The 13,607-nt window shown below is 50.4% G+C and overlaps 1 protein-coding gene across 1 annotated transcript in view; it reads left to right on the top strand.

The window, feature by feature from the left end:
* Positions 1 to 13,153: 13,153 nt before the first annotated feature.
* Positions 13,154 to 13,607, top strand: part of CCDC50 (coiled-coil domain containing 50) — a 55,869-nt gene continuing 55,415 nt past the window's right edge. The window contains exon 1 of the mRNA XM_074963336.1: positions 13,154 to 13,301. Coding sequence (XP_074819437.1) covers positions 13,253 to 13,301 — 49 coding nt within the window. The 5' untranslated portion in view covers positions 13,154 to 13,252. The remainder of the gene's footprint in view (positions 13,302 to 13,607) is intronic.

Below are 13,607 nucleotides of genomic sequence, written 5' to 3'. Positions count from 1 at the left end.
CAGCGTGATCACAGTGCGGAGCATGATCATTCTGCCGGGCTCAGATCCTACAATGTCAGGTGTCTGGCCAAATGAAGGACCTGGGTGAAGGTGAATGGGCAGCCAGACCTGATGAGACAGATATGAGACTGGCTGGTACAGAATGAGGAGGTATCTAGAGGAGTGGGAGGGATCTGTACATGCCAGCCTGTTACCAAAGGTCCTATTGGGTTCATTGCTGCTGTGGGATTATTGGATGGCAGTGATTGGCCTTAATGAGAGGTTTCCCTGAATGAGGGCTGAAAGGGAAAGGGACTCTGTGTTTGGCTCATTCATCCAGCTGGGAGAAGCTTTGTCAAGTTGCAAAATGTTGACAAAACAATGTCACTGACATTTCAATTAAATGGAAACAAATTTGGATGAAATATTTGCAATATTTTTCTTGTTTTCAAAATCAGCTCCAGTCATCAATAATGTCTTGCACGTCATCTGTTGAAGGACTGCCTCCTGTACTTGCAGGCAGCTGGCGCCTAACATAAGAGTTCGCCAACTTTAATCTTCATGGTCCTAATCTGTCATGGCCGCTTCTCATGGGCACAAGCTTGTGAAGCTGTTGCTAGCACAGCATAATGTATCTGGGGTCAAAAGGGAAATGAACAACAATGGACAAAACCCACCAGTCCATATTGTTGGGAATATGCAGACCAGGGGCAAGCTGGCTGGATGCCACTAACCTCAGAGGAGCTGCTTCAACATGCACCAGCTCTGTGTATGGACAGAGGAGGTTAAGCTCCTCAGTGTAATCCCACCTCCGTGTCTTTATGCGTTTGGCTCGTCTCTCTCCGCCCCTTGTGGAGACCCTCTTGGTTCTTGTGTGATAAACCATTCAGTCATGATAAGTGCCATCAATGGAGCTTTGCCATTATCTTCAGTGGAGCCAGAATTTCATCCAGTAGCTACCGGCTGCAGGATCGAGTCTCCAAGTAGCCTAACCTCGGATTCATCCCAAAGCAGCATTCACACCTCTGGGACAAGCATCAGTCAAAGAATTCAACACATTCCTCAGATAACTGCTAAGACATGCCACCAGCCTTGGACTGATGAGAGGGAGAGAACGTGGAGGGGCCGCTTCACACAGCAGAGGTGGGGTTTGGAGAGAGAAATCCTGTCTTCAGTGGCACTCGGGAGGCTCTGAAACGCTTCATGCTCCGCGTGGCTTCCAGGTGAGCCGGAGCGGCGTGGGCTGGGCTTGCCCTGGCTCTTGTGTTCTCCACTGAGCCACCGCACGCTGGATCCTGGTGAAAACACCCTGCTGAATGTGCACCTCCCGAAAGAGTCTTCCCGTCCGGGACATGTCATCGCTGCGTCCCCCAGGCCATAGCTAATGACAGTGGTCGGCTGGCGTCACTGGCCAGGGGAGAAGGATGCTTCAGAGAGACATTGGCCTCGTGCCCACAATTCCTCTGTTCATAGAGGCGGGGGTGGGGGTACGGGGAACGTTGCCCCGGAGCAGGGCCACTGTCAGCTTCACTCATTCTTTCCACTGGACAGGGTCGTCATGTAGCTTTCTCCTCCCGTAGGGCCAGACTGTCCCCTCTGGCCCCCAGTACTCCTCCTTCTCCCCGCTCACCCGGTCAGGTCCTTCCTCCCCCCACTCACTCCAGTGCACCTTCCCCTTCCCCCCTGGACTCCTCTTCCCACGTGCCTCGCCCCATTCAGGCGTCTCCCCCAGTCCTCCTTCCCCAACTCCCTTTCCTCCAGTCGGGTTCCCTCCTCCCTGCTTGGCCTGGCTCCTCCCACCATGCCAGGACTTTGCCCTCTCCCTGCCCAGGCTGCCTCCCCACCCCACCCCACCCAGCCCCACGTCCTCACCCGTAGCTATCCAGTCAGAGTCAAAGGGGAAACGACGGAAAATCCCCTTCCCCCTCCCAGCTGGACACAAGTGTCTCCTCCTTTCACACACATTCACCCCCCGCAGGCACGGTGTCCCCCGCCCCGTGGAAGGGGGCGAGTCTCTGAGTGAGGGAATGAAAGGACCATGCCTGTAGAACACCCCTCCGCACACACACGCTCCCTCCTGGGAGCAGCCCTCAGTGGGGCAGGAGCTGTAGTTATTAGAAAATTAGACTTTCTGTTCCCCGGGGGCCGGTTAAAGCCAGTCAATATTTATGAAGCTTTTAGTCTGACTGATGCAATTTGTTCCTCCACTACGTGCTTGTTGCTCAGCCCAAAATGACTATAAAATTAGACACTCTGGGTTAACTGTCTCCTGGCAAGCTCTGCTAAGAGAGGTGGAGGGGAGGGGTCCAGACTGCCCGCACGCTGTGGGTCTTGTTCACCGAGGTAACTAACACCAACTAACACTGAGGGAAGGACCTGCCGGCTCCGCACAGGGGTGAGGCATACTGGAGAGGAGCAATGCCTAGTGGTTAGCACAAAGGAGTGGGACTGAGAGGAGCTGGCTTCTCATCCTGGCTTTCTCCCTGACTTGCTGTGTGTTCTTGGGCAAGCTACTTAACCTCTGCCTCTGCTTATAATGGTCATAGTGATGCACACCTATGCCCTGGAGGGTAATTACCGTTGATTAAGTGCTTTTAGATCCTCAGCTGCAGGAGACAATACAATGATACAAACGCACTGGAACTTCAAGAAGGCCACCCTGGTTACAGGCAGAGCAGCTGTGCCAGCTACCCCATCAATGTCCTGACCTGGAGGCATCTCCTCTAGGGGGCAGAAGGGGCATGGGCATCTCTATTGAGACTGACAACGGGGAGACAGGTGTGCCGCTCCCTCCCACTATGACCTAGGCGGTAACACCCCCACCCCAGCCCATTTCACAGGGCGCTGAACACAGCATTCCCCAGTCATGACTCAGAATGACCAACGTGGGGTCTAGGTAGCACTTCCATGAACCCCATCACGGGGCCCTGAAAAGGGGCCATCTTCTGCTCTCGTTTACACCAGTGTAAATCTGGATTGACTCTGCTAAAGTCAGTGAAACTATTTCCTACTGTCAGGCCGGTACCCACTTGGATCAATCTCTGCTGTGACAAGACTCCTATCAGCCCTGGGCCCAACCCCAGTCCGTGGAGCAGCTGCAGTATCTGACCTCTGAACACAGCCGATTATACCAGCAGGATGCCCTGGAAGTCACGGGAGTGACACCAGATGTAACAAACATGCATGCTGCTGGCACCAGAGACAGCATCGCTACAGATCAGACCCCAGGAACATCTCCGCCACAAACGTAGGCACCAGCCGCTTGAGCAATCGGCGATCTCCCCTAAGCGATGGTAGTTGTAGGCCTCATCATTCCTTCTGTGGGCCAGCCCCCACGGGGCAGCGTCACTCGCTCTGCCATGCATATGAAGCCAGTAGGTCACACAGTGCTAAACCCAGCCCTGGATCTTCCAAGGAATTTTCCATAGGGCAAGCTAAAAGGGAGGCCAAGGGAAATAAAGGCATTTTAGGATCCTCATGGGCTTTCCAGCCCTCAGGATGTTGCTGGTTTCAGAGCACAGTGTCCTCCTAAAGGCACCCTTTAGTTTTAAATCCTTTTCATCTAAAAATGCATGCCTCTCATTCTCTCTCGCTCTCCCACTCCTGTTCCTCTCCCCACCCATCGCTCTGACCCTCAGGATTATTGAGAGTTTTTAGCTGATTGGCTGAACATTATAACATCAGCATCTGCTCCGAATGGACACTGAATAAACCGATTCTGGAGGCAAATCTGGGTCGCTCCCCTGTGTAAACGCTGCACGCTGCTTTCCCACTGTGCCCTCTGCACTTCAGCTCCCCCAGCCCTTAGTGCTTCGTGTCGTCTGACAACGCTCTTCTGTTTGGGCTTTTATGCCACACCTGTCGGGCATCCAAGCACCCCTCCCTTTGGCCCGTTCGCCGTGGGGAAGCTGTGTCTGTATTCCACGGCAGGGATGAGGTTTCCAGACTGCCCAATGTGATTTCTACTCCCCAGGTGTCGGGGCCAGCCTGGGGCAGGGAGGGCAACACAGGGGTTCAAGACCTCAGTGCCTTCACAGACCCTGCAGCCTGTCGATGGTAATAGATATTTGTGTCCCTTAAAAGTGTGCCTGGCCCACATTATATCTGGGGGGGCGCTACCTCCAACTCTGTCCTGGAGCTCAGAGGATCATCAGCCTCAGCCTTCAACCTCAAGACCACAGCTACAGAATCACAAACCATGCTGCCTGAGCTCCCCCATCCCCAGTCAGCCCTCCACTTTGCGAGGGGAGGTTTCTCTCCCCAGTCAGCCTCACGCTGGCATCCCCTGCACAGTGGGGACAGGATTTGGGCCTCCCATGGGACCTGGAAAGTGCCCAGCAGCGTTCAGGTTCTCAGCCCAACCTGCTCTCCGGCTTGAATATCTTTGCTGATCGGTGGAGACAGGCCAGGCTGAACGAGCAGAAAAGAAACGGCTGCAGGTGAAATGCAAACCTGAGTGAAAAGTCTCAGGCTGTATGACTGGGTTCCACTTGGTCATTAATGACAATAGCCGTGAACAGAGAGAGGCCCAAACCAAAACCCGGATCTGAGCACCCTGAACTTTGGAAATGTGGATCTGGATCCAATGCCGAATGTGACAAAGGGCCACCGCTTCACTCATGGGATCAACCGGTCTCCTAGCTGGAGCTGGGTCTGTATTCTGAACTCACCGGTCCACTGACCTAGCACTTCTCAAGCTGAATTCACAGCACTTTACAAACTGGTACAGGTGGCGTGGGTGTCAGGGATGGGCCTTTTCCTGTTCCCATGAAAAACCACCACATTTGAGAAAGTTGACTGAAAAAGCCTCCAGAAACATCTCAGTTCACCCATGCTCAGTCGAGACTTCCTAGAATGGGGCAACTGAATTCTCCACAGATTTCGTGCACTGAACATGGTCCAGCCCAGGGCTGCAGGAGCTGAGCAGAAGCTGCAATTGTTCCTCCCCTGTGCTGTGGGTCATTCTGGTGCTAAGGCACCAGAACTGAGAGCAGGAAGACTGTCTCTCCTGTGCCCTCAAGGCTCCCTTTGAGGGGGAAGCATGGCTGGACTGCAGTGGGAACAAGAGCTAGACCTGTTGCGGGGGCTGGGGGAGGAGTAGATTCAGTCTAGGAGCCTGGGAGAGGAGAATGGGCCTGGCTGAGCAATCAGCCCGGAGGGGAGACTGGGGTGAGGAACCTGAGGAGGGAGACTGGGAGTCAGGGTGGGGAGAATACTGACACTCCCGTGGGGATCCTGGAGGGAGACACTGGGACTAGTGGAGCAAGCAGCCTGGTCCTGGGTGGAGGAGGACTGGGAGGAAGAGCTGTGATTGAGGGAAGAGAGAGGACTGGGACAGGAACAAACTAGAAGGGCCAGGGCCCGGAGTCAGGGGTAGGAAGATGTGTTCCTCGTTTTCTGAGTGCCTGACTTCAGATCCTGGGTTCTGATGTGCAGAAGTGCTGAGCGCTCACAGCTGCACCTGAAGTCAATGGGAGCTGGGAGCTGTGCTTGGGAGTGCTAGATCAAGGTAAGTACTCTGAAAAATCAGGCTCTAATCTCACATTAGTCACCCAAAATTAGTGGACATGCTTGACCTTTATCTCTTTGAGCCTCAGTTCTGCCCTGGAAAGTGGGGCTAATCACACCCATTTATCTCACAGGGGTGTTGTGAGATAATTAACTAATGTTTGTGGAGCATTCAGCTCCTCTAGCAGTGAGCACCACAGAAAAGCCAAGTTAGTCGTTCTGTATGTAGAACAGGGTTTGAAGAGTGAGCAGTAAATAAGGCCTCGGTTCATACATTGAACCGTGAGAATAAAACCATTTATTGAATAGCTGCTCATTATGTGAGCATCATCCATCCAGTGCACTGAATGAGGCAGGGTCCTGTGGAAAAATAGTATGTGACCATATAATTAAAGACTATCATAATGCTTATGCAAAAGAGGGCTGAGTTCAGGTTGCATGGGCAACCTTCATTCTGGCATTTCCTCACTTGTAAATGTTTGACTTTGCAACCTTAATAATGTTCTTTGAATACAGTGTGTGTGTGTGTGTGTGTGTGTGTGTGTGTGAGAGAGAGAGAGAGAGAGAGAGAGAGAGAGAGAGAGAGAGAGAGCGCATATTAGACATGGAAAGGGGAAACAGGGCTTCTTAAATCCAGGGAAAATTTTTGCAGGCACAAAACTTTGAGTTTGTGTCAACTGGAATTTTTGTATGTGCAAAAACTTGGGCACCCAAACCTGGGATCTAGAGACTACTGTGGACAAAACAGCCCATTCGCCACCACTGCAAAGCAGTCACTTCTGGGTGGTGGTGGTGTAGACATGGGGTAGGGGGAACATATCTGCCAGCCGTACTGTGCAGTGGGAGATGGGTCTAGGAGGAGAAGTGAAAATAACTTTCTCAGCTGAAAATACAAGTGGGATTTTAAGAGGGTTGAATAATTATTCAGGCTGGAATATGGTGAGAGCCCCTCCATAAATTGAATTGACCCCATTGCCTGGTGTCCAGTGCACTGATTTCAGCCCCGTTGAACTTTCTTTAAATGTATCTACAGTTTATTAAAATTTTGTCCAGAACCAGGCAGTGTTTGCAACAGTCTAGGTGCAAACTGTGGACCCCTCTCCACCACCTACTATCACAAAATTCTGTTTTCTACAGGTTCCAATACGGTGACATCTAAAGTCCAGATCCTGAAGGATATTTAGACTCCTAACTTCTGTTGGGCCTAAGTGCCTTCTAGGTGCATTAAATGATGCGGCTAACATCCATCTGTGACACAGAGGCCCATTGGTGCTAATGGGCAAAGGGTTCATTGTTCTTTACAAGCAAGTTCTGTTTGAGACCGAGCAAACTCAATACCCCTAATATACCACGTTCATGTATTTATCTGCGAAGGGTAGTGTGTGAGGCCTCTACTGAAAGCTTGTAACTTATCAATACTCATAATCATTGTGAGATATGTGTGCGGGTAATGTTTTCAATACAGTCACAAATTATGCCTTATGGCCTTGGAGTAAGTCACCAGGGATGCATCTGTCTCATGATGAGCCATCCAAGTGGGAGGGAGTTGTCACCCCTCCCTGGTCAGCCGGTGATGTAATGCAAGGTTCAATTGTCTTGCCCCACCCCAGAACAATCAATGGAAAACTGTCAAAAACAGTTGCAAACAATCAAAACCACTTGGAGGTAAAAAGGAGCATTACAGGAGACGGGAATCTCCCTGCCAGTGGATGAAGACAAAAAGTGGGTTCAGTACGTCACAGGGTGGAGAAAGACTCTCTGCACCCATTCACTGAGGAGACATCTTGTTCTGCGGGGATGTTTTGTAAAAGACAGATCCTGATTCCTGGGAATCCAGCCAGCTCTGTAACAGACTGAACTCGGCGGGAGGGTGGGAGATCTGCCTTATAAGATAGGAAAGGTTGCTGCTGCTAAGTGTGGGCCATAGTTCACATTTTTTATGATTTCATTTTGTATTGTAACCATTTGTTTCCATCCCTCTGGGGAGTAACTGCAGCGCTCCACCCAGAAGCAACCAAGGCCAGGTCTACACTACGGACATATGGGTAGAACTATGTCGCTCAGGGGTCTGGATTTTCCACACTCCTGAGCGATGTACTTTATACCAACCTAACCTCCCGTGTAGACAGGGCTATGCTGGCAGGAGGACTACTTCCATCGACACAGCTACTGCCTCGCAGGGAGGTGGATTAACTACGCTGGCGGGAGAAGCTCTCCCATCAGCACAGGAGCGTCTTGGCTAAAGCACTGCAGTAGCGCTGTACACGAAGACAAACCCTAAGACTGAACAGGGGACCAGTGGTTCCAATATTTGGCTTGTAAGGCGCTTTGGGATCCTGCAGGATGAAAAGCACGACAGAGCCATAAGTTGTTATTACAACGCTGCTGGCAGTCTGTAGCAAACTCTGAACATCAACCTGTTTCCTTGGTACTATTCAATTCATCCCCACCTGGAGGCCCTCTGAGGTCATGTTCTCTTCATTATCTCTTAGATTTCCTGCGCATTCCGGATGATTAGTTCCCTTTTCCTTTCTCAGAGGTCTTATCTAAATATATATTTCAGCATCCAGCGCAAAGAAGCAGGACACCGATGGAGCAGTTGCAAAGGAAATGCTTTGTTTCGCCTGCCGGATGCAGCCTACGAGCATATTATTTCCCGCTGTCTTTTGCAGTGCCTTGTGTCACCACATCAGGTCTCTGGGGGTCTCTGCAGATATTATATCCTTGCCACAGCAAGACTTGTGGGATCCAGGCTGTTGAGAGTGGATGTAAAGAGCTGCACCAAGGAAGCTAGGCCCAGTGCATAAATTATATGGGTTCTGCCCACCCCAGAACTATGCTACATATCTTTGAGCTCCATCTACCGGCACTTTATCGATTACTTATTTACATATATACAGGCACAGAGCACTCTTGTAACAGGCCTAAGTCACTTCAGGGCCCAGTGGCACCAATATGGCAGCTGTTGACAACAGTTAAGTTAGCTTTTGATTCTTTTATGTTTGATGGTTCGATATTGGTATTTTGGGCCCTAATCCAGCAACTGGCTGGCCCCTTGGCCTCATGTGGCCCTACGAAATCAGTGAAGACTACAGCAGGAGAGTGTCTCCATGGAACAAGTGGCAGAACTGTGGACTTAAAACAGTGCTGTCCTTTTTGACATGAGCAGCTGGTCAAAGTTCAGGGCCTGCGGGTGTTCCAGCTGGCTGCAGGAACTGATGGAGTCTGGTGTGCTCCTTGGTGCAATCTTGCTATTGACAAGGAACGGACTGAATTCTGCTTCTCTGAACACAGAAGGAACCAAGAACAACAAGAGCAGTTTCTTAGCTTACAGCCCTCAAGCTTCTTTAGCTACCATCACACCCCAAAGCTCTCTCTCTAGCTTCTTCGAGGGTCGCACTGTGCTTACAGGCTCCTGCTTGGTTGTCTTGCCTCTCCCTCTCCCTCTGGTCTTGTCTGGTCTGATCTTAGGCGTGGTCTGTGCTAGCAACTCATGTCGGTATAACGCCGTCATTCGGGTGTGTGGAAAATCCATGCCCCTGGGCGACACAGTTATACCGACAGACCTCCCAGTGTGGAAGTGACTAAGGCTTCTCCTGCCAACAAGGCTGCTGCCTCTCGGGGCAGGGGATTACCAACGGCAACAGAAGCTCCCCCGTCAGCGTAGGTAGTGTCTTCACTGAAGCGCTCCAGCTGCACCACCGCTGCCTTTTAAGTGTAGACAAGCCCTGAGTCCTGGTGGGATCTCTCCTCCCACACACACCCACCCAAACCAGCGCGTAGGTAAACGCTCCTGGATGGGTGCACACAGAGGCTGCACTAGCTATACGCAAAAAGAACAGGAGGACTTGTGGCACCTTAGAGACTAACCAATTTATTTGAGCATAAGCTTTCGTGAGCTACAGCTCACTTCATCGGATGCGATCCGATGAAGTGAGCTGTAGCTCACGAAAGCTTATGCTTTCTAAGGTGCCACAAGTCCTCCTTTTCTTTTTGCGAATACAGACTAACACGGCTGTTACTCCGAAACATGATAATCAAGGTGGGCCATTTCCAGCACAAATCCAGGTTTTCTCCCCCCCCCCCAGTATGGCCCCAAGGTATGCCAGCATTTTTATGGCTGACTTAGAACAACACTTCCTCAGCTCTCGTCCCCTAACACCCCTACTCTACTTGCGCTATATTGATGACATCTTCATCATCTGGACCCATGGAAAAGAAGCTCTTGAGGAATTCCCCCATGATTTCAACAATTTCCATCCCACCATCAACCTCAGCCTGGTCCAGTCCACACAAGAGATCCACTTCCTGGACACTACAGTGCTAATAAACGATGGTCACATAAACACCACCCTATACCGGAAACCTACGGACCGCTATTCTTACCTACATGCCTCCAGCTTTCAACCTGACCACACCACACGATCCATCGTCTACAGCCAAGCTCTGCGATACAACCGCATTTGCTCCAACCCCTCAGACAGAGACAAACACCTATAAGATCTCTATCAAGCATTCTTACAACTACAATACCCACCTGCGGAAGTGAAGAAACAGACTGACAGAGCCAGAAGAGTTCCCAGAAGTCACCTACTAAAGGACAGGCCTAACAAAGAAAATAACAGAACGCCACTAGCCGTCACCTTCAGCCCCCAACTAAAACCCCTCCAACGCATTATCAAGGATCTACAACCTATCCTGAAGGATGACCCAACACTCTCAAAATCTTGGGAGACAGGCCAGTCCTTGCCTACAGACAGCCCCCCCAAACTGAAGCAAATACTCACCAGCAACCACATACCACACAACAGAACCACTAACCCAGGAACCTATCCTTGCAACAAAGCCCGTTGCCAACTGTGCCCACATATCTATTCAGGGGACACCATCACAGGGCCTAATCACATCAGCCACACTATCAGAGGCTCGTTCACCTGCACATCTACCAATGTGATATATGCCATCATGTGCCAGCAATGCCCCTCTGCCATGTACGTTGGTCAAACTGGACAGTCTCTACGTAAAAGAATAAATGGACACAAATCAGATGTCAAGAATTATAACATTCATAAACCAGTCGGAGAACACTTCAATCTCTCTGGTCACGCGATTACAGACAGGAAAGTTGCGATATTACAACAGAAAAACTTCAAATCCAGACTCCAGCGAGAGACTGCTGAATTGGAATTAATTTGCAAATTGGATACAATTAACTTAGGCTTGAATAGAGACTGGGAGTGGCTAAGTCATTATGCAAGGTAACCTATTTCCCCTTGTTTTCCTAACCCCCCCCCCTCCCCGACGTTCTTGTTAAACCCTGGATTTGTGCTGGAAATGGCCCACCTTGATTATCATACACATTGTAAGGAGAGGTTTCAGAGTAACAGCCGTGTTAGTCTGTATTCACAAAAAGAAAAGGAGTACTTGTGGCACCTTAGAGACTAACCAATTTATTTGAGCATAAGCTTTCGTGAGCTACAGCTCACTTCATCGGATGCATACTGTGGAAAGTGTAGAAGATCTTTTATACACACAAAGCATTAAAAAATACCTCCCCCCACCCCACTCTCCTGCTGGCAATAGTTTATCTGAAGTGATCACTCTCCTTACAATGTGTATGATAATCAAGTTGGGCCATTTCCAGCACAAATCCAGGTTTTCTCACCCCCCCGCCCCCCGCCCACACACACAAACCCACTCTCCTGCTGGTAATAGCTTATCTAAAGTGACCACTCTCCTTACAATGTGTATGATAATCAAGGTGGGCCATTTCCAGCACAAATCCATGGTTTAACAAGAACGTCGGGGGGGGGGGGGGGGGGTTAGGAAAAAACAAGGGGAAATAGGTTACCTTGCATAATGACTTAGCCACTCCCAGTCTCTATTCAAGCCTAAGTTAATTGTATCCAATTTCAGAGTAACAGCCGTGTTAGTCTGTATTCGCAAAAAGAAAAGGAGGACTTGTGGCACCTTAGAGCATGCTCAAATAAATTGGTTAGTCTCTAAGGTGCCACAAGTCCTCCTTTTCTTTTTGTATCCAATTTGCAAATGAATTCCAATTCAACAGTTTCTCGCTGGAGTCTGGATTTGAAGTTTTTTTGTTGAAGAATTGCAACTTTCATGTCTGTAATCATGTGACCAGAGAGATTGAAGTGTTCTCCGACTGGTTTATGAATGTTATAATTCTTGACATCTGATTTGTGTCCATTTATTCTTTTACGTAGAGACTGTCCAGTTTGACCAATGTACATGGCAGAGGGGCCAGGCCAAATTTGAATGGTGGGTGTGTCGGGGGGGCAGGGCGGTACACTGAAGTATTGTCTAGGACGGCAGATTGTCTTGAGTGGCCTCTGGGTTCACACACCCTTTGTTTTAGGTGGGAGCTTATGCTCACAGTTATGTTAACTGAAGGGTGAGTTCACACCTTTCAGTCTCAATGGGGTTTTAACTCACCCCATAACAAGCTCATAACAATAGCAACAACCTAACACCATGTTTGCAGGTGACCAGTTGTGGAAAATTATGCAAGGGGGTCAGACAGTTATTTAATGACAATAGATGCTGAGATTCAAAAAGTTAAAGCTTTATAAACTGCTAAAAGCAAACTGGCAACATCACGATGTCAAAATATACAAGGTAACTATCCTTAACCCAACAAATCACACCTGTTTTTACCATTCATTCACTAGTCCATTTGTAACAAACATTATTTCAAAAGTCTAAGTCACTGGATTTTGACTCTAATAAGTTCTCAAGTAGCATTTTGCTTCCTTTGCCTATCTGTACATTTTGATTCTTATCAATGGAAATGTTTTGTCATCAGTTTGTGTGTGTGTGTGTACGGTGAAACTGATGACAAACCCACGTTTACTGATAAAAATCCAAGCTTAAATATAAACTTCAAGCCCTTTGCATTAAAGCGGCTGTACAAATGCAAAAAAAACCTTCAATTTTCTAGTTGTGCTGTGGTTCTGAATTAACTACATTACATTTAGACAGGATGGGAACAAAAACACTCTCAGATTGGGGCTGGTCCTGCTTTGAGCAGGGGGCTGGACTAGATGACCTCCTGAGGTCTCTTCCAGCCCTCATCTCCCGTGATTCTATGAAATGGTGGCAGCGTTTGGATCCACATCAGAGCTTTGTTGCCGCTTGTGTTCCTTATGTCTCTGGTTGACCTTTCTGGTCGCTTGCCCCTCCCGTCTTTCCTCCCAGCCGTGTTCAAAAAAATAAAAAAATAAGAATGCTCATCTAAAGCTGCAAACCCAGAAATCCAGCCCATTCTGGTGCTAGCCGATTGCAAACCAGGCATGACCGCGGTGTCATGTCCAGCCCCCTCTGTACCCAAATGCTCATGTATAGGATCAAAAATCCAGGTCTCGCACAGTCCTGGTGTGTGTCGCTGGGCCAGCGGCCGGGGAGGGAGCCACGTGCTGCTCTCCTGGGGGGTGTAACTCGGACGGGCAAAGGGAAGCGGCCCCCCCCCCCCCCCGCGCTGCTTTCTGTCCCGTTTCTCTCTCCGTACAGAACGCGCCGTGTCAGGCTCCCGGCTCCGGTTACAGGGTAGCGCGGCCAGGAGGGAGGTGTTAATCGCCCTGCGGCGGGGGGGCTGGAGGGGGGGGGAAGCTCCGCGGCCGTGCTTTGCCGTCCCTCCCCCCCCACCGCCCCTCCCGCCGGGGCCGAGCGCGGCAGCCCCAGCCAGAGCTCCGCGGGATCGATCCCCCGGCCCCCGGAGCCGCAGGAGGGGAGAGCGAAAGCTCCCAACATGGCTGAGATCGGCATCGATCAGTCCAAGCTGCCGGGCGTCAAGGAAGGTAAGGCTGCCCCCACCCCCGAGCCGAGCCGAGCCGAGCCGAGCCGGCAGGCGGGGTGGGGTCAGCAGCAGGTTTGATCCCCCCCCACCCGCGGTGCCGGGGCTGGGAAGTCCCTGGGAAGTGGTGGAGTTTCTGTGTGTGTGTGTGTGTGTGCGCACAAACTACACACACATCGGGTGTGTGTGTGTGAGACTGTTTCTGCGGGCGAAGAGAGGAGCGGCCAGGGATGAATGGGGAGAGTGTGTGTGTGTGGGTCAGTGTGTGTCTTGCGCTGTTGTGAAATGTGACTCTCTCCCCCGCCCCCCG

The sequence above is a fragment of the Natator depressus genome, chromosome 9, assembly GCF_965152275.1.
Source record: "Natator depressus isolate rNatDep1 chromosome 9, rNatDep2.hap1, whole genome shotgun sequence".
NCBI lineage: Eukaryota > Metazoa > Chordata > Testudines > Cheloniidae > Natator > Natator depressus.
This window is presented reverse-complemented; position numbering and strand designations above follow the sequence as displayed.